The sequence below is a fragment of the Felis catus genome, chromosome D4 (assembly GCF_018350175.1).
Source record: "Felis catus isolate Fca126 chromosome D4, F.catus_Fca126_mat1.0, whole genome shotgun sequence".
Taxonomy (NCBI): domain Eukaryota; kingdom Metazoa; phylum Chordata; class Mammalia; order Carnivora; family Felidae; genus Felis; species Felis catus.
This window is the reverse complement of record NC_058380.1, coordinates 66,936,942-66,957,413: the sequence shown is the minus strand read 5'-3', so window position 1 is coordinate 66,957,413 and position 20,472 is coordinate 66,936,942. Positions and strand designations below refer to the sequence as shown.

The 20,472-nt window shown below is 44.3% G+C and overlaps 2 protein-coding genes across 5 annotated transcripts in view; both read right to left on the bottom strand.

The window, feature by feature from the left end:
* Positions 1-1,691: 1,691 nt before the first annotated feature.
* Positions 1,692-20,472, bottom strand: part of FKTN (fukutin) — a 99,245-nt gene continuing 80,464 nt past the window's right edge. The window contains exons 12-14 of one of the 4 annotated variants that reach the window (XM_045042584.1): positions 16,363-16,472; positions 3,896-4,075; positions 1,692-3,446 (exon numbers count right to left, since the gene is read on the bottom strand). The gene's annotated coding sequence lies outside the window, so the exon portion shown is untranslated. Of the gene's footprint in view, positions 3,447-3,895; positions 4,076-15,406; positions 16,217-16,362; positions 16,473-20,472 lie in introns of those variants that run through there. The other 3 variants (XM_045042585.1, XM_011288523.4, XM_045042586.1) reach the window with 3 other exon arrangements.
* Positions 3,517-10,023, bottom strand: TAL2 (TAL bHLH transcription factor 2). The gene is made up of 2 exons (XM_045042589.1): positions 9,904-10,023; positions 3,517-4,075 (listed from the first exon to the last, which is right to left on the bottom strand). Exons 1-2 carry the CDS (start codon positions 10,002-10,004, stop codon positions 3,724-3,726), a joined length of 453 nt encoding a protein of 150 aa, XP_044898524.1. The 5' UTR covers positions 10,005-10,023; the 3' UTR covers positions 3,517-3,723.

The following is a 20,472-nucleotide window of genomic DNA, read 5'->3' as shown; positions in this document are numbered from 1 at the left end:
GTGGAAATCTAGGAGGACTTCATGTAAGAGATGGTGTTTACAAGGAGGCAGGCTTTGTGAAGGAGTGGTGTTTAAGATCAGTCATGAAGGATTTTAGTGAGTGGAATTTGGTGCGGGTGGAGGGACAAGTAGAACAAGAGAAAATGGGGGGTGCCAGGGTGGCTCAGCCGGTTAAGCGTCCAACTCTTGGTTTCAGCTCAGGTCATGATCTCATGGTTTTGTGAGTTCGAGCCCCACATCGGGATCTGCACTGCAGAGTCTGTTTGGGGTTCTCTCTCTCCCTGTCTCTCTTCCCCTCCCCCACTCGTGCTGTCTCTATCTCTCTCAAAAAAATAAATAAACTTAAGAAAAAAGAACAAGAGAGAATGGGAACATTCATGTGTGCAAGTGGAGTCACAAGAGAAAAGTCAGAGGTATTAAGAAGTGGGACATGTTTGGGGACCATCAAGTGAAGTAGTTTCATTGGCATGTACAATATAGTTAGGGGACTGTGGAAAGTACAAGGAAGGACCAGGTTGCAGAGTGCCTGGTTTACTGGGGTAAGGCATATGTCTCAGTCTGGTGGACAAGACACTGAAGGTTTGATAACTGGGGAGTGATCTGACCACCGCTGTGATTTGAGAAGGACAATGGGGGAGCTGTGTGAAAGGTGAAGTAAAGAGAGCCAGAGGGAGACAGAGAAAAAGAGAGAGAGCGAGAGCGAGAGCGAGAGCGAGAGAGAGAAAGACTAAGCAGGGGATGCTAGATTTTTTCTAGACTAAAAACAATGGTGCGGGGGGTGGGGGGTGGGGGGGTGTCAAAGCCAGAACAGTGACTATGAGGATGGAGAGAGAGAACAGGTCGATGTGCTTAGTAAATTTATTAAATTCTTTTTTTTAAAGAACAGTTTTTTTTAATAATTTATTCGCAATAAATTAATAGTTAAATAGCAAATTCAATGGTTAAAAACTCATAAAACACATCAACAAAAAAATCTTTGGTTAATACATCTAATCACATTCTATAAAGCATAATAATTTAATTTGAATAAAAAGGCATATGAAGAAGATTACTGAACACTGTTGAAAAGAGATGAGCATAACAATAAGGTGCTTATCCATTTTCAATCCTAAAAAACGTAGTGGCTGAACAGGGCTGTAGAAAGGTCGTACACAGGGCCAGGAAATCAGGCACTGTGTCCCAGCTTTCCACTAATTGTCCATGGGATCTCTGGAAAGTCACTTCACAAGTCTCTGGACCTGTTTTGTGCCCTGTAAAATGAGGAGTAAAACTAGCCAATCTAACAATCTCTATAAATCAATGGCCCCGTTTATGCCTGGTTTCCAAAAGTTTCCAGTGGTATCCATAGCAGACCAAACATTTTTTCCAAGTAACAGAGTAGCATAGATGATATAATCTGTCTAAACTTTTTCTGTTGCGTTCAAATGATCCATAAAAAAATGTACCATCAGTGAACTGTAATGTGTTTTAACCATAAATTCTTACTACTGCAATCACCAAGCCTTGAGCCTAAGACAGCAAGGAAGACCACAGAGTAGTTTTTCAATTAGCATCTGGCCTCATGGATACCTTGCCAAACATTTTGATCCATGTGTACCTACAATTCCTTTTGACAGTCACTTTAATCCAGCATAACCTGATAGACCAAAATCTAAGCTTGCAACATAATTTAAGAGGTGAATTACACCAAGTAATATTTTAAGTGTTTATTCATTTTTCAATGGAATTTCCTGCAGAGTTTCTTTAAATCATTACCCCCCTCATATAGTTTAATGATAACTCAATCTCCTCATGACTTTTCAGGAGCACTCTCTTACATTTCAGTGAGAAGGCCTTCTGTACACACAGACATGGCCCCAACAGCAGAAAAGTGCACTCATTCTGAGAAGACCAATAAAATCCTGCATTCAGGCAAAGAAGTCTTCTGTACTTTCCTGGGCAACATGTCACAATGAAGCTAATAAAAAAATATTGTCAAAATTGTTATTTTGATTTAATGCCAGATGAGAGAATAAGTAATGTTGTTCAGTTGACAACTGTCATCGCAGCTTTGAGATATACTATCAGTTGGTAATTTGACACATTTAAGCCCACATAACCTCATGAGAGAGAAATGCACATTCAGGGAAAATAGCCTAGTCTCTGTGCATATGTGTTTCCCTGTACTATTCTGGATCCATAGGGAAGTTTATGGAATGCAGTTGAAAGAAAGAACCTAGAAGGAAAACATATTGCTTCTGATAAATGCACTGGACTATGAGCGTGAGTGCTGGGTAGAGGTTAATGATATTATGACCTTGCTATTTGTGGGGAATGAGATTTGGGGGGAGCCTCACCTAGCTTTCTTCTGATCACCAAACTAAACCTTTTCAACCTCCCATAAATCAAATATCTTCTTTCTAGAGTAAGAGGAAATTTAAATCCCCCTATTGTGTGTACACTGGAAATCTGTAATCGCAAATCCAGCAATTTCCTACCTGTGGTTCAGAATGTTTTAAAACCAACGTACCGTCAAGAACTTTAGGGGAATAAAATGTCCCAGAGACAATCAAATGACATTATTTGTATTCTGGGCTCAGCTATGGGATTCATTTTTGAATCCGTCTTTGAATCCAATCATCAGGGTGGCACATGCTTATGAGTAGTTCTGTCAGATCCATGCCGTTTCATTGACTAGGGGGTCCCACCCCTCCCAGCATAAGATTGAGCTAACGCTCCACAGCAAGGAAGACAAATTACAAATTCATTAATTCACTAAAATCTGGTATTACATTCCTATTGTCTACCCTAGATCTTTTGTTTAAACTAAGCTCTCTGTTAAATGAGTTGTTAAATGGCAATGTTTGGATTTTCATAATTATGTTTGAATTTCACAGGTCTTAAATCAGCAGGAACTCAGGCTACATTAAAAGTTTTAATGCCTGACATGTGAAACTAAGGGGGCAGGTAACCTATTATAGCTAACTATTTTTCAAAAGAAAACTATGAACTCTAAATCACAAATTATCCAGTCCTTTCCACTCACAGATATAATCCACCATTTGGCTTTAGAGATAACACATATATAAATGGCTCAATGCGAGCAACACCTCACATTTCCATAGAGATAAAGGATGCAGAGCTCTTCCACATGTATCTGCTGTGTTCCTGTAAGCCTCACATGTCAGGAGGATCTCTTCTCCAGAGTTTCCCACAAGTCTCCAAGTTCGTTTCTGTGAGGGCGGTCTTCACATTCATCAACCTTATTTTGTTCACCCTCCATCAAACAGACTTCATTTCTCAAAACTAACTTTAAAATATGTTCTGAGGGAAGCATTTTTTATTCATCGGCCTGAGATCTGTTATGGAAAAACTTCTTCCTTGTAATTGAAAACATATTGAGTAAAACAGTGATTTTCCAACCTGTTTTTAACCGATGCTTTTCTGTTCCAAACATTATGCAGATCCTGGATAAATGAAATAGAGGCAGGCTGCTTCGCCTGAAGTGTCCCACCACCCCCCCCCCGCCCCCGCCCCCACCCTGGGGGTGACAGACTCCAAAGCCACACTCCTCATGGCCTCTTTTTGGCTCCCTGCAGCTGGCCCCAAGCTACCTCCTATGAGGCTTAAATTCATGCCTCCCAAATTTATTCATCAAGTTGACTCTGGAACATGCAAAAGGCGGTCACTCAGCCAGTGGTTTCTGAGCAAGTGCCCCGCTGGGTGATGACAGCCAGAGCCCCACTATGCAATGTGGTGGCTTGGGTCAAGTGAAGGAACCTGGTAGTCACCGAGCAGAGTCCTGTCCGGCAGGTGGGATCCTTGGGGAAAGAGTCCCAGAATGTTTCCCTGAGCGGTCACTCCCGTTTGCTGCAGGGTTTGCTCCCCCAAGACCTTGACCAAGAAGTTGATATACCTCATTGCCAGGCGAAGGGTTTCATTTTTGCTCAGCTTTTTGTCCGGAGGGTGAGTGGGAATGAGCTTCCTCAGCTTGGCAAAGGCGCTGTTGACATTCTGCTGTCTCCACCGCTCCCTGCTATTTGTGAAGATCTTCCTGGTCATGTTCGAGTTCCTGAGACAGGAAAGAGAAAGGGCCCTAAGGGCCAATACCTGATAAGAGGGCTATTGGGCATCACATGTCCTGCCAAGAATTTGGGATGTCAGTTCTTCTTGACCCGGGTTTTAGGAAATTCACTTCCTCATTTTTAGGTTTTTCTGAGTCTTCCTTTGGGTAAGGGAAGAAAATGTGGCAGAAGAAAGGACAGGGTAAGAACAATACCTTTCAGCCTTTTTCTCCCTAGCTGTTTCAAAGCCCCCTGTTACAAGGTCATTTTACCCCAGAACCCTCACTACTGCTTTTATAACCAACTCTTCCTAATTGTCCAGAACCAGGCACAGTATAGGTTTAAGTACTTGTGCAAATAAAATCTATTTAAAAAAAAATTTTTTTTTCAACGTTTATTTATTTTTGGGACAGAGAGAGACAGAGCATGAACGGGGGAGGGGCAGAGAGAGAGGGAGACACAGAATCAGAAACAGGCTCCAGGCTCTGAGCCATCAGCCCAGAGCCTGACGCGGGGCTCGAACTCACGGACCGCAAGATTGTGACCTGGCTGAAGTCGGACGCTTAACCGACTATGCCACCCAGGCGCCCCAATAAAATCTATTTTTAGCCAACAGGGAGTCAAATATGGATTCTCAAAAAGTAAAAGCCGTGATTCTAGATTCCACTAATAAGATAATTGTGGGAATGGAGATGATAGCACATCTCTCCTCTTAGCTGGCAGACCTCACCTGGAGGGTTGGACCTCACTGTGCAAAAGGTAAAATATCCAGACTGGACCACATTTAGGGGAGTATGAACAGAGTGGTGAAGAGTCTTCAGACCCTCTTTTATGAAAAACACAGTGGGGATATTCAGCATGACAAGAAGAAAGGACAAAGAGAAAGTGAGGGTGACGATTTACCATGGATGCCGTAGAAGATGTTCGGGCCTCCACGAGCCGGCACTCAGGTGACCTTTCCAACTCCAGGACAGTTGATTATCACCATCTACTGCCAAATCTTACTTTGCCATTTTTAACTCTTAGAGGCATGGTCCCCTTTTTGTAGACAGCTTGGATTAACATGTGTGAATGGGAACACGGATGGCGCATCAACGAACAAACCTCTCCGTGATCTTGGCATGTGGTGGACTTTGAACACCACTGCTCTACTCTCCAAGTAGGAACACCCTCATCCCTATCTAAACTCTGTATGATAAAGAAGCAGAATGCTCCCCAGATCCCTGCAATCCTGGGGGAAGGTAGAGCAGGAGTTTAGCACAGGGGAAGAGCCACCCTTCGCTTCAGAGCGTGTGTGTTCTCATCACAGCACCAAACACCAACCAGCTGTGAGGCACTGCCTAAGTCACTTCACCAACCTGAGCCTCAGTTCCTTAGCTATCTACAATGGGTGTAATTATACCATCCTCTCCTCATAGCTTGCTGTAAGGATTGAGGGGAATGTTGCATGTGAAAGCATTCTGTGAACTATAAACTAAGGGAAACAAGAAGAGCAAACAGAGCATTTGTTTTGTGCCAGGCACTCACGCTACATACATACGCAAGCAGTGTTGGTTGTAGTGACAGTACTAGAGACACTGCTGGGATTGGCTGAGGGAGGCCAACATGTCCCAGGTGTCATTTCACTACACGTGTGCTGTAACGTCTGCCCTTCTGTAGGGACCAAATGATGGTCTCAGTTTATTAGAACAAGCCACGCTGTTACCATCGAGCCCTGACTCTATAGGGGTCAGTCGCCAATGGAAGCATCTGCATGGTGGTTAGAAACATAGGCTTTGGAGCCAGAACCCCGGTTTGGCTTTAGGTTCTGCTCCTCCTAGCTGTGTGACCCTGAGCAATCTACTTCAACTCTCTGTCCATCAAATGACTCATAAGTAAAGGGTGACTCCAGGTACTACCTGTGAGGACAAATAAAATGATCCACATAAACCACTTTAGCAAAATGGCACAAAGGAAGTGCTCAATAAATGTTAAGTGATTACAGTTATTACCTCGACAAATAAAACAGGGGAAGGTAAATGTTCATTGTAATTTAGCGATTTTTTTTTCCTAATAAAGAAGCTACAGTGTAATAGAAAAGGTCTGAGCCTGATTTACGTATTTGTTTGTTGTGCTCTGTAAGAGTATATGGACATACAGGTGTGTGTGTGGATGTAGAACATAATACTTAGAAGGATTCAGGCCAAACTGTTGACATGGTTCCTTGGGGGAGGGCAGGGGGTTGGGGGAAGACAGAAAAAGGAGATGAGTGGGGCACATGAGTAGCTCAGTTGGTTAAGTGTCCAACTCTTAATTTCAGCTCAGGTCATGATCTCACAGTTGTTGAATTCAATCCCCATATCCAGCCCTGTGTAGAGCCCCGAGTCTGGCTCTGCACTGAGCGTGGAGCCTGCTTGGGAGTCTCTCTCCCTCTTCCTCTGCACTTCCCTCCCTCCCCCGCTACCCCCTCCCCCATCTCAAAATAAATAAATAAACTTTAAAAAAAAGATAGAAAAAGGAGATGGGTGTGTATTATTTGGGTAACATTTTACATTTTTATAATAAGAAAAGATTCATATATTATTTGCTTCATAATAGGAAAAAACTAAGAAAGTTTATGGGCTTTAATGTAGAAAGACCTGGCTTTAAATCTCAGCTCTCCATTTCTTAGATATATGAGTCTGTGAAAATCAGTTAACTTCTTTAACTGATTTCTTCTCTGGAAAATGGAAATAAAGCCATCATCAGGGTTCTTGTGAGGATTAAATAATACATTATGTGATGCATATGAATACATAAATGAGACAGTATGTGCCTGCTACATAGGTGCCTAATAAATACAAGGATTCTCTTCCCTATGCAGATGGGAAGTGTCATTACTCCAAAGAATAGCATTTTTCAATTACCTGCATGCTCCCAGGACATTTCCCCATCCCTGTTTTTGTTGCCTTTCCTGTTTCTGCCTGGTTGGAGACAGATTGCTGTGCTGAGAACCAGTGGTAAGGGGAAGCATGGCGGCCCAAGCTGACTGGCTGGCTTCAGGGTCCCTCCAGCAGCCACTCAGGTCTACTTCCTTTCTCTGTGGAGACACTCTTAGTAGGACCCATGATCCAATTACAATCATATGCGCTCCGAGCTTAGGTATCAACACTTACTGACCCCATGTGCCGGACGCTTTGCTGGCTGCTGGATACCGAGGAAACCAATGCCTTGTGAATGGAGAAAGAAGCACAGGGGCTGTAGGGGCAGAGAAACAGCACCTACCCCAGGCGTTCCAGGGGGATTCCCGACTGACCAAGGGGGTGCACAAGGTGATACCGAAGGCCTCTTTCTGCTCTGAAATGCCACAATGACCTGCCTCTTGCTTTTTATTATCTAACTTACCTCATTTCTAAATAACCTAGTCTTTCACCTACAATGAAAATAGGAGTGTTGTCAGAACTGTAACCAACTAAAACTGAAATATGACAGTCTGAGCTTAAATCACGGGATTTTAAGATAGAAAACTATCCAGTTTTGCTCACACCGAGGCCGGCTGCTCTGCAGCCAGGACTGTGGGAGCAAAGTTACTTTCAAGCTTCTCTTGTCAAAAGAGGGTTTAGCTCACTCACTAAGTCAACTCTAGTCCCTTGGGGGAGCGGGGGCGGGGGTGGGGGGGCAGGGGCCATCTTTTTCAAGCTGGGAAGAAAAAGATTAGGCAGGATAAACTAACTGGTGTTCTCTTCTAAGAGGGCTCAATCCTATTGTGCTAGAAGCAGACAGAGGAAATAAGGAGAGGAAAAGATAGGCTTCAGAAATGTAGCCTGCCCTCCTGGAAGGCGCTTAATAATTCCTTGTTGATTTATCCTCAAGGGTGTTACTCTTCTCCACAGGGGGAAATTGAAATCAGCGATTTAACAAGCTGGAAAAATTCAAAGCAGCGGTCACTGGAAAATTACTAAAGTACTTATTAAATCAAAGGAAAATTGCATTTAGTGTTTTCCCAGTTGTAAGGACTGATTACTGCTAAGCTTGATTTCAGAATAATTTAAGAGCTTGAAAAATACACCAGATGCCACAGAAGCAGAAGACATCTGATAGATGTCAAAACAGAGGTAAAGCATGTTGTCCCAAGGTCACGCAGGGAATCAGTGGCACAGCCTGTGTCCCATGCCTCTGTATTTATGCATCTTGTCACCACTGACTCCTGATGCGTCAGGGTCCATAACCTTTTTTGTGTCATGGACTCTTTTGGCGTCTGGGGAAGTCTAGGGAAGGACTCTACCCCAGAGCAATAATTTTAAATACATAAGATAAAAAGCTTTTGGTTCCCTTCTCAAAATAATTATTTTAAATGCATGAATTGAAATACATGGACACATAAAAATGACCAATTATAATTAATACTTATTAAAATAATTTAAAAATGCAATGCAGTAATAATGCACTTTCTTTTTTTAAACACATTAAATGATTTACTACCATAATTTCTACACGGTGATACGTAAACGATTTTTTCAAAAGATCTGCAACATCTGTGAGATGAAGGGATTTATGATTTTTGTTGGTGACGTCACCAGTACTAATTTTTATCACCCATAAGTAAAGGAAATGCAAAATTTAGATTAAAGGTGACTGGAAATAAAGATGTAATTTTTTTCCCCGTCCAGATATATAGAACTCTGATTTCTATTCATATATCTCTGGGTGAGTGGGTGTCACGAACCTGGGGTTAAAAATGCCCGGGCAGGAGAAGTGTGATGGTAAATATAACAGGAACATAGGTGGGCACAAACTTCTATTATGATGCCACCACTGAAGGTCACAGGTTACCAGAGAAAAGAATGATAATTATGCCCCCACAGAAAGTGACCTATGCCCCCAGTAGGGGTTGCTGCTTTTTTTGTGTGCCAATGGTGTCTGGACACAGAGCACCCCTGCCACAGGAAAGGGTGCAGCAAAGGGTCACAGCTAACATTCCTGCGGTGGCCTGTCCCAGACATTCAGACTCATATAGCTCTTTGTTCATAAGACTTTAAATTTCTCTTCCTGTCATTTGGTTTCTTCTTTCATCTTTTTCTTGAAAACAAGTGAAAATAGTCTCCAGAAAGAGAGAGATGAAAGGTAGTTTATAGAGTTGGGTTAGGGTAAGGTACCTAACTTCCAACACTGGGTATGGTTTTGCCTTTTGAAATTATTATAGAAGTAACACATGTTCATCCAAGAAAAAACAAAAACAAAACCAAAACCAAAAACGAAAACGAAGCGGTACACAAGTGCATATGGTAAACAAATACAAGACTCTCTATCTATCTATTGAATTTTTTCTCCCAGCAGTAGCCAGTTTGGTGTGTGTATAAATGATATATATCCTTTATATACCATGCATATGTTGTTTAAAAATCACAACACACACTATTATGCAAGTTACTTTTCTCATTAGATAACCCCGCATGTTGATGTCCTAAATACATACATTTACCATGAATCACAGTCTTTGGGTGGGCACCCCGCGCTCTGGGAGAGTTCCACCCACGCCTCACTGCCCCATGCACCTGCGTCCCCTGCCCACCCCGCCCGACCTGCTGCCCTCGCCCACTTCACTTCCCGGCCTTCCCCCTTTTTCTCTTCTTAACCTTCGCTCCCCCTGGCCTGCGGAGCCCGGCCGTGTGAACAAGGCGTCCCGGAAAGCATCTGGTGCTCAAGTTTCACACCTGCCAGGTTCGGGGGAGTAAGCTCACCGGTACGCAGAAGCTACCCAAACGGCCCCAGGAGGTGCTCCGGGGTGTCTCCAGCATCCGTATCAAGGTGAAGCGGCCGGGCCAACATGCACTAGGGGACCGCTTTGCTCCTCCGGAGCCCCGCCACCACCCCTAACGCTCGGAAAGCCCCCAGGTCTCACTGAGTCGACTTGGTAGCCGCGGCCAAGTCGTCTCCACATCCCTGTCCTCCAGGGCGACCACGGCTCAGACCCGGCGCTGCGCGGGAGACCCGCTGACCCATGAGTCCGGCCCCGGCGGCACCCACGTACCGCAAGGATCGACGCACCTGCTCTCCAAGAGCCGGGAGACCGCGCCGTCGTTGTCGCGGTCGCTGGCCGTGTGCGCCCTCGCCTGGACGCCGCGCCTCCGCTGCTGCCTTTATAGGACCCGGGCCTTTGTCTCCAGGCCCCACGGGGCCCCTTCCTGCCCGGGTTTCCCGCCCGTCCCTCCCGGGTTCTCGCGCTCCCGCTTCCCAGGCCCACGATCCAGACCCGCTAGATCGGGTTTTCTGGGGGTGGGGTCCGAAACCCGCGTTTTAACTAAGTATTCCAGGAGATGAGGACGCACTGCGAAGTACAGCAGTCACTGCACTGGGCAGACGCCTGGATTTATGCATCTCAGGTTCCACGGTGCCCAGCACAGAGCTCCGCTATTTCAGTGGCCTTCTAACCGGTCTTCTGTTTCTACGCTTTCTCTTTCCATCTACTATCCAACATCACTCAGAATGATCCTATGAAAACTCTTAGGTGGCTCTCCATTTCACTCAGAACTAACCTGAAGTCTTCATAATGGCCCCTGGGATACCCTTTACCTGACCTGTCTGTCCCTTCTCTCCCTGTGGCTTAGTCAACTGTAGTCCCTCTGACCTTTGTTGTTTCAGGAACACACCAAACACCCTCCTGCCTCAGGACCTTTGCATTGTTTTCTCTGCCAGAAACACTCTGCCTCCAAGTTATCCACATAGTTCCCCCTCACACATACCTCCTTTTATTCACTCGACAGTCGTCACTGAGCACCTACTAAGGTCCAGCACCTGTTCAGGTGCAGGGAGACAACCTCAAACAAAACAGACACAAATCCCTGTCCTCAGGGAACTGACATTCTTCAGGTCTTTGGTCACATGTCACCTTCTCCTGAAGATCCTCTGGGCACAATATCTAAAATTGCACCTTCTCACACACAGGGACTCTTCACCCTCCTGCCCCATTTATTCTCCTCTTTAGTGCTCATCTCCATTTAGTAATGCTTTATTAATTTATTCTGTCTCCTCCCAACCCCAGTGAATAGGCTTTCACCAAACATCGGTTGATTAATGAATGGGTAAGTAATGAATTTATACACATCACATTCTCTGAAGGACCCAGCATAGGATTTGGTACAATAAATTCACAGTGCAATTCAGCTTAGTGGATAAGAGTAAATGACTTTGGAGTTGTATTACTCAGATTGAAATCCCTGGTCCACCCCACTTACGTGACCTTGGCAAATTGTATTATTTCTCCCTGCCTCAGTTTCCTTATCTGTGAAATATGGTCAGTGATAGGATTGTGAGGGCAACTACTGGCTCCCTTTCCTAGGAGAGAATTATATAGCCCCCACCCACTGCCATGTGACTGGCAGTGCTTCCCTGTAGGTGGTGGGAGAGGACTGCATGTCCAGGCTTGGCCACGTGATTTGCATGGGCCAATGGAATGTGAGCAGACGTGACAGCCACGGTGATGGAATGGGAGCTTTTTTTTTTTTTTTGAAATTTTTGTCAAATTGGTTTCCATAGACACCCAGTGCTCATCCCAAAAGGTGCCCTCCTCGATACCCATCACCCACCCTCCCCTCCCTCCCACTCCCCATCTACCCTCAGTTTGTGGAATGGGAGCTTTAAGAGCCATTCCTGGTTGGGCTCAGTCATGAGAAGGTTATGTTTGGGGTTGCTCTTTCAGCCTGGAAGCCATGGAGCAAACCCATAACCAACCACAACAGCCCCCATGTAACATGAGTGAAGAGTAAATCTTTGCTGTTGTAAGCCACTGAGAATTTGTGGTTGTTTGTCCCCCTCCTTAAAAAAAAAATCAGTTATTATTATAAATTTAAAAATCTGTTGCATGAATTGCTAGTTTCTCAGGAGGCAACAAGGTAAAGAAAACTCTACATCTGGCTTCAAGGGGTTCGCAGCCCTTGGGAGGTAGAGGCATGACAAAAATGACTAAATACAAGACATTCCTGAGTGCCAGAGGGTGTGAACTTGGAGCTGGGGAGGCAAAAGATTCTAGCTGGGGGATCAGAGACAGCTTGTGGGAGGGATGGCATCTAAACCAGCCCTGAGGCATAGGCTGCCTCTGACATTTGTGGGATCCAGGACAAGGGTACAGATGGAGACTCCTGACTCATTTTTTTCCCCACTGCCCAGCTCTGTCCTGCTATGTGAAGGGCCTTGTGTATATGATGTGGATTCCCAGTGCACACGGACCCAAGAAAGAGCCCCATGCAGGCTCTGAAATGGGCTCAGGGCCATTTGAGCAGAAATCCAGGGGTCCTGAATACCCAGAGTGTGATCTAGAATGTGGGAAATGGAGGTGCCTCCTTAGCACAGCAGGCAGTGCGTCAGTCTCACAGAATGTGGGAAATGGGCACCAGATGGGGACTGGAGGGCCAGTAGAGGGCCATCTAAAGCACAGACCCAAGGCAGGGGTCCCAGTTGCTTGGCTGGAAAGGTGGGAAAAGCTGTAGGAATTACACAGTAGGAGTGGTGGACAGGACAGTCCCTGTGATGCCAACTGGGAGCGATATGTTTAGATTTACAGGTTACAAAGCTCATTCTGGTGGCAGCACAAAGGGTGCATTGGAGGGTGAGTTGGGGAGAATTAATTGGTCAATTTGTGCACAAAAAGCACCTCTAAAAACACAACCTAATATTTCCAACAAACATTCCCAATTTGTCTTCTTTCTGACCTTCTGTCTTATGTACGTGGAAGGGGAATTGAGGCCTCCCAGGGCCCGTGCTTTTCTGCCACGCCTTGTTAGGTCACAATTCTCATAGACCACATGTTGTATTTTAAAGCATGAACCTACATTACCTTTCCTCTTAGCCAAAAACCTGTGAGGTAATGTATTTGCTTAATGGCGTGTTCTGTGGTTGTAAAAAAAAGAATTGTGGCAACTGGGTAGCATGATCAGAAATGTGTGATGCAAAATGAAACAATCAGCTATAGAGTGGGATCTGTGTACAACTGGACAAGGGCTGACAGAAAGGCGAAGATTACAGAGAAAGGGGCATAGCTGTGCTGGCACATGGGGACCAGGGTTGACATCTGTTCTCTTCTCCAAAATGTCTTACATGTTATTGTTGCTTTTATCATTTTTAAAACTGGGAAACAATTTTGGTGCACCGTTCCACTTAGCGGTGATTCTTCAGATGATGGGCCCTCTCCCATTCCAGTCTCCCAATGTGGAAAGTTAGGGGCTAGGTCCTGGTCCCCCAGGGGAAGGGGTTGGAGGAGAAATTTGCATAATCCGATTATTGAAGGATTAAGTTTGGGCAGCTAAACGCCTCTGTGTGCTCAAGCTAAAACCCTTACTATTCATGGCTCTCACTGCCCCCTGGAGAGACTGCACCTGCGGGCTCCTGGCGAGGGAAGGGCAGGTCGCTAGGAGAGCCTGGGCATTGTCAGGCTCTCTGCTTCTGCTGGCTTAATTGATCTGTCTGGATTAGCCTGTGAATACTGGACCTCTAGTCCTATATGCAGGGGGTGTCAGCTTCAGGAAAGACCAAACCTGGGGTTTTCAGAAGGGATTTCTGTCAGCCCAGGTTGTTGGGGGGCCAAGGTCATTTTGGCTGGAGGTCAAGCATCAGCTTTATCCAGTCTTAAACCTACTTTCCTCTCTCCTCATTCTTAGCTCCCTTCCCAATCCCCAATTCTGCATATCTAGGCCCCAATCCAACCATCCATCTCTCCATTGATCCATCCACCTATCCACCCACCCATCCACCCATCCACGCATCCACGCATCCATGCATCCATGCATCCATGCATCCATGCATCCATCCATCCATCCATCCCTTCTTCCATCCACCTATTATGTATGCACCCATCAATTTACTCATCACATGAATTAGCTGGTTCTTCATAGTTAATGAAGTTAATAGAATGAAGTTAATAGAATTCACTAGTAAATCCCTTTAGGTGGGTTTTGTTCCTTCAAGTGTTGTATCTCTTAAATCAATTTTGGTACTTTGACATAAAAACTCTGACATTTTCAAAATCATTAATAAAGTGTTATATATTATATATATATATACATATACATGTATATATATATATATATATATATATATACATTATATTCAATGATTTAAAAAAATATCTGTATTTGTGTTGCCTTTCTCATTCCTCATGTTATGTGCTCATGACTTCTTTCTCTACTTGATTAGCTTTGCAGAAGCTTATGCATTTTATTGTTCTTTTTGATAACTACCTCTGTGATACAATTAATGTCCACTCTATCTTTATTAAATCTGCTTTTCTCATTTGCTTACATTTATTTTGTTCTCTCTCCACCTCCCATTCTTAGATTGAGTGCTTATTTTATTAATTTTCAGGCTATGACTTTTCTTCTGATATACCTTTTGTGTCATCCTGTGTTTCCATTTATGCTATCGCTGTCATCAGTTTCTAACATCTGTTGTTTATTTTTTCTTTTTTAAAGAAAATCTTTAAAATTTTCTTTGTTGTACTTTTGGTTAGCCATTTCCTATTAATTTCAAATGTTATTGTGGTGTAGTCAAAGATATGCTCCATACATTTTTTGCTTTGGGATATTTATTGAGAGCTTCTCTTTGGTAAAATAGATGATCAACTGTTACAAATAATCCATAAGCTGTAGAGGTATAGCTCTGTTTGAAAAATAAAATGTCTTTATACACATCCACTAAATCAATCCTTTGCATTCTTCTGGGGAGTTTTGGTCTATTTTAATCTATTTGACAGGGTTATATGAAAATCTCCCTCTACTATTTCATGTTTGTTCCTCCCTTTCGGTTTGTCCAGGAGTATTTGCTTTAGATCTTTATATTTTAAGATACGGTGCATTTGACACATGAAGACTCATGAAGGTTTTATTGATTTAGAGAACTGTACCCCATATCGATGTGAAACGGCCCTCTTTGCCTTGCTTTTCGTCATGAATTTTATATTATTACATCCTGCCCTGCATTCTCAAAATAAAACAGTGTCCATTCTTTTACAGTGAATTTGTCATTGTGTGGGTGTGACTCTCGGCCACAGGTTTTATCTTTCTGTGAAACTTTATTTGGCAAATTGAAATTCCTTTGCCACCCTGGTTTGTTCAAGGGGCACCATCGCCATGATGAATTCTCCACGGCAAATCTCATTCTAGTTTACTTGCTTATTGGCTTGCCTGCTGTACACTAAGTGTCAAGAGGGCAAGGACTTAACTTTGTCACTCGCTAAACCCCACATGCTGTGTTCACTGCCCATGAAAGCTGCTTGATAAGACATTTGTTGAATGAATGCGAGACAGCATTCATTCAGACTCACTTCTCCAAATGGCTGCCTCCAGCCTCCCCTGCTTTCTGTCAGAAGACACATAGCTTGTTGCTGTGAAATGAATGCTTCCCAGGCCACGGGAGAGGTTTTGGTGATTGTTTATGTTTTAAGAAGAGAAGAGTATTCTGGCTGCTGTATGCAGAGGGTGAGAAGAGATGTGGGGAGACTACCTAGCAGGCTGTGACAAGAGGGAGGGTTCTGGGTTGACCTGGGGGTAATACTGAGCACCAGTTAGGGGAGCCAGACGCCAAATCGTCTACCCCATTATTTAGCACGAAGTACTAGGTGTCATGCAAGGTATTACACCCAATTTTTTTCATTTATTGTGAGAAATTATATATTTCGATTATAAAGTTACATAATGAGTTATCATCCTTGACAAAACAAAATATTGCTCCCAAAGAAGTTAAATATGAAAAAGTATGCCCAAAGAAGCAAGACTTCCCATGCAGCTGTTTTACTAGTGGTTCTCAGACAAACATCATTCCAGAGCCAGCAGAGGCTGTAAATTCTCATGGACGTTAATGTCACTGCATTCACAGGACCCACAGAGTCACTTAGAGGTTAGCTTACCTCCTCTGAGGCTTTTCCTGCCTCCTCTCCTCTAACCTCCTCCAAATGAAAAAGGAATAAAGCAGGTGGCTACAGAGAAAGCCAGGGCATCTGGAAGGAGAAATAAGCTGACACGGCCCACATCTCTACTGGAGCACTGGGAAGGATGCTGGATGGGTGAGAACTTTGGTCTTCTCTCACAAGGAAAGAGAGATCTGGCTGCTTTATCGTCATTTCTGGACTCTCCTGAGTCATTCCGTAGTCATGACAGAAAAGGAAAGATGCTAGAATCTGCAGACCAGAATCTCGGATGTATACTGGCTTTGTGGCCCTGGACATACTCACAGACAGGAACAATAAAGGAAAAAATTGATTTAGGAGGGAAAAAACCCTCTTACATTGCGTTTTTTTCGCCTGCAGCATACAGCGACTTTAGCTGACCAAGGAAGAGAAACAATATTACTCTGTAAACAAAGTTATCCTTACTTGGAAGGTGGCCACAGCCTGCCTCGTTGAGTTAGCAGACATCCTGCATTGAAGAAGCATCAAACATTGAATCTCAGGGATGGTCCTCAACTGGATCCAAATGTGAAGCCCTGTTTGAATAAAGAAGGGGAGGGGGTGTTGAATGATCCATCCACTATCAGATTTGCAAAGTTTCCTGCACTCTTGTAACACTATCTTTTGGATGCCTTTTCTCATTTCCTCTGTTTTCTCTGTTTGCTGTCTAATCCTGTGTCTTGTCTGGGATAAGTACAACGATAAGATTACTCGTCTGGATTGCAAGTAGAGGAATTTATTAATTGCTTTAGAGGCCCATACTGCTGTGTCACTTTCTCAATTAAACTGGCTACTTATTGAAGAAACAAAAACCTGAAATAATTGGAAAATACATTTTTTTTCACCCTTCTGAGGCTATTTTCTAACAAATAGGAATCACAAATACTCACCGATTTGCTGGGAATTAAGTGGGATATAGTACTAAGAAATACCAAGTGGGTAATAGCTAAGAGAAGGCCTTTGATCAGCTGCAGAGGCAGACTGACTGGTGTTTGAATCCTTGCTCTGACACTCGTTGCCAACCTGAGCAAGTTACTCAAAGTCTCCCAGCTTCAATTTTCTCAGCTACGAATTGGAAACATTCTCATGAAGCCGAGGCTTCATGGCTTACTGTGAAAATTCAGTGAGTGATTTGGAGTAAATGCTTCTTAAAAACGGTGATAACAGGCAACTAATAAAATCATAGTTGCTCAATAAATGTTTTCATTTTTATTACCAGGAAAAACTCTATTCTAAAACTGGATTGAGGGGGCGCCTGGGTGGCTCAGTGGGTTAAGCATCCGACTTCAGCTCAGGTCATGATCTCACAGTCTGTGAGTTCGAGCCCCGCATCAGGCTCTGTGCTGACAGCTCAGAGCTTGGAGCCTGCTTCAGATTCTGCGTCTCCCTCTCTCCCTGCCCCTCCCCTGTTCATGCTGTCTCTCTCTGTCTCAAAAATAAATTTAAAAAAAAACATTTAAAAAAATTAAAAAAAATAAAAATAAAAATAAAAATAAAAATAAAATAAAAAAAAAATAAAACTAGATTGAGAGTCTGAACACATGCCTCTAATATCCTCCACGGGGCATTTTCCTGTTTTTCTTTCATTTGCCCAACCCAGCCATCCTGGCTCCCACCTCCCTCCTTCCAATTGCTTTGGGTCCTGTGCTGCTAAGAAGCATTCATTTCCTTCCACTATTTGAATCAAACAGAGCCCAGAGCTGGATGAAGGAGATATCAAGGAGGGGAAAGAAGAGTCTCTCTTCAGCGTCAGGATCCCTCTTAGAATTAATTTCCACTCTCCAGTTCCCCAGACCGAGGACCTCTTAGTAACACCCAGTACACACATGCACACACATATCTCCATCAGGACACCTGGTGTTGAGGCCTGTCCAGAGCAAATGTTGACCATTGCAGCAGAAAGCAGGGCACATAACTGCCTCAGGCAAGTGGGCTTTTCTTCCCATAGTGACAATTAGAGGGACGCGCAGCCCTGGGTGTGCCCAGCTGCTGACACTTTCAAGATCAGGCTGGCTTGGCCTTCACTCTGAGGGCTGGAGCAGAGAGTGCTAATTCCGGCCAATAACCCCAAGGACAGTGGGAAAGCAAGGGTGGGGGTGGGGGTGGGGGGAGCAGAACCAAGTACTGGAGAAAAGAAAGAGGTGGGGTGGGACTCTCCTTCTCCTCTTTATATTCTCTGGTCTTTGTATAAAAGACATGACTCATCAAATGGGTCCCCTAGATGAGGATTTGGACGCTCTGTGGGCGGCAGATAAGAGTGCAGCCTTCTCGCAGAAAGTAAATTCATTGAATACTCCCCATAAAGTCAATAATGCCAGGCTTATCAGCTGTCCTCATTCCTCACTCAGCCCCCTGGGGACCAGACTTGAAATAAAGGCCACAGCTCCAGGGGCTGGAGAGTGGAGGTGCAGGACTGGGCTGGGAAGGGGCCTCTGCCCCCCTGGGTCATATTTTAGGCAGGTGGGGGAAATCTGCCAGGCCTGAGCTGCCCAGAGTCCTCAGCTTCCCAGGCTGACAAATCCCGAACCAAACACATACATCGAGGGGATGAGGGATGCACCCCTCACCCTCAAATTGAGCAGATGTTTTCAGGAGGTTCCACTGGGGCTTCTTAGGACAATTAGAGGATGTTATTTTAAATGTAACCAATAAAAAACTTAGAGAGGAAACCTTGATTTCTTGCCACAAACATACTTCTGCACTACCCAAGAGCACATCTATCTTCCCTAGCTGGTGGAGATCTGGCTTCCTTGCAAGTTGCCTGAACTAAGGAGAGTAAAGTCAGTTGTTAGCACAAGTTGCCCAGTCGTACAACTAGAACAGTTCCTCTTTCCACTTTGGAGACCAGAGTCTCCAGAGGCAGACAGACAACAGGGAAATGAGGACCAAGTTAAGACCTAGAATTTAACATCTCTCCTGGGCACATCTCCTTTCCTGACTTCTGCTTTCCCCAGTTCCCATAGCTAAGACTTGTCTCCACATGGAGAGTGCAACCGGTCCTGGTTTCCAGCTGAAGCAACAGGTGTAGAAATGGCTCCAGCCTCTTCCCCACTTCTCTCACATTGCTGGATTGTGCTGCCTCAGGTCTAACACTGACCAGTGTGTCCTCACTCCTTTACCCCTTTCCAGAAATTGCTTTCAAATCTTCTCCAGAACCCAGGACCTCACTACCAACTCTCCTGCCCCAATTTATCTACACTTTTGTCTTGGCTCTCTAATTCCCTGAACCCTCTGGATAAGACCCTACATTGGTCCCATAATACTTCTCTGTGGCCTGCAGCCCCATTTCCCAGACCAATACCAAGTGCCCCTCAGCCTCAAACACTTCCTGTCCCTGGATGCCCTGTGTCTGTGTCTGGCAATGGCTGGGAATTCTAGTAGTGACCTTACCTGAGACACTTGGCATCTTATGTCCACCTGGGTAAGCCTCTGTCCTCTGTCCCTGCAACTGTAGGGATCCCAGGGTTTCTGGGATCAGTCTCAGTGAACCTAAATTCTCCCCAATCCCCACCTGGCCTTGGAGGTGCTTCATGAATATTTGTTGAGACAACAAATGAACCTCAGTTCTCAGCACAGTACCTGTGAGTAGTAATTTAGCCAGGAGTGTTTATTAAAGACATCATGTTCTTATTCAAATATCGTTTCTACACTTTCTCTTATCCAAACTTCACAGCAGGATATTCAGGGCCCCCTCCCACCCCAGTCTGCTCCTTGCCCACTTTTCTAGTTGTATTTCTTTAAACTATTTATCCATACATAGCCAGGTGGTCTTCTGAGACCAGATGAGACTGGGAGCTTTCAGGGTAGTATGGCCATAGACTACAGCCAGGCAGTGTTATGTAGTGTCCTATAAAGCCCATTCTGTGATTTTATTGACTTCCTTTCTTCAGAAATGCTTTCTTCCCTTTCTTCATGCAAATTTTCTGTTCATTAAGTCTTAAGATCCAGCTGCACCTCACTGTCCCTCCCCTGCCCTCCTTCCTAGAGCTTTATCTAGCTTTGGATGCTCAGGCTGCCTTCCACAAAGTCTGGGACCTTTGGTCCCTTTTTCTAAGCTTGGTCTTTCAGACTCAATTCTGTTAAGTATTGTTTTAATCCCATGTCCTGTCTCCCTAGAAGACAAAGCATGTACCTGTGCCTTTGAGATCAGGGTCATTTGTTATCACCAGATCTCACGAGAGGGCCCTCTACCAGGAGAACTCTTAAATATCTAATCTCACAGAAAAATTATTCCTTGGGTTTATTAGGAAAATATGTTCATAGGATTTATTGCAAAAGTAGAAATAAAAGCAAGATAATAATATTACCAATATCTATCATTATTGAACATCTACTAGAAGCTGTAGATTTCCTATATTTTTTTTTTACATTTACTTATTTATTTATTTTGAAAGAGACAGAGAGAGAGCGCAGACAGAGTAGGGGAGAGGGCAGGGGGGGGGGGCAGAGGATCTGAAGTGGGCTTTGTGCTGACAGCAGAACTGTACCGAAGTCTGAACCACCCAGGTGCCCGCCTGTATTTCTTATAATAACCCT

Coding starts and splice junctions, on each gene's coding strand:
- TAL2 (XM_045042589.1), bottom strand. CDS start 10,004: ATGGGTCAGCGGGTCTCCCGCGCAGCGCCGGGTCTGAGCCGTGGTCGC. Junction 4,076..9,903: donor GCGGCTACCAAGTCGACTCA/GTGAGACCTGGG, acceptor ATTGGCCCTTAG/GGCCCTTTCTCTTTCCTGTC.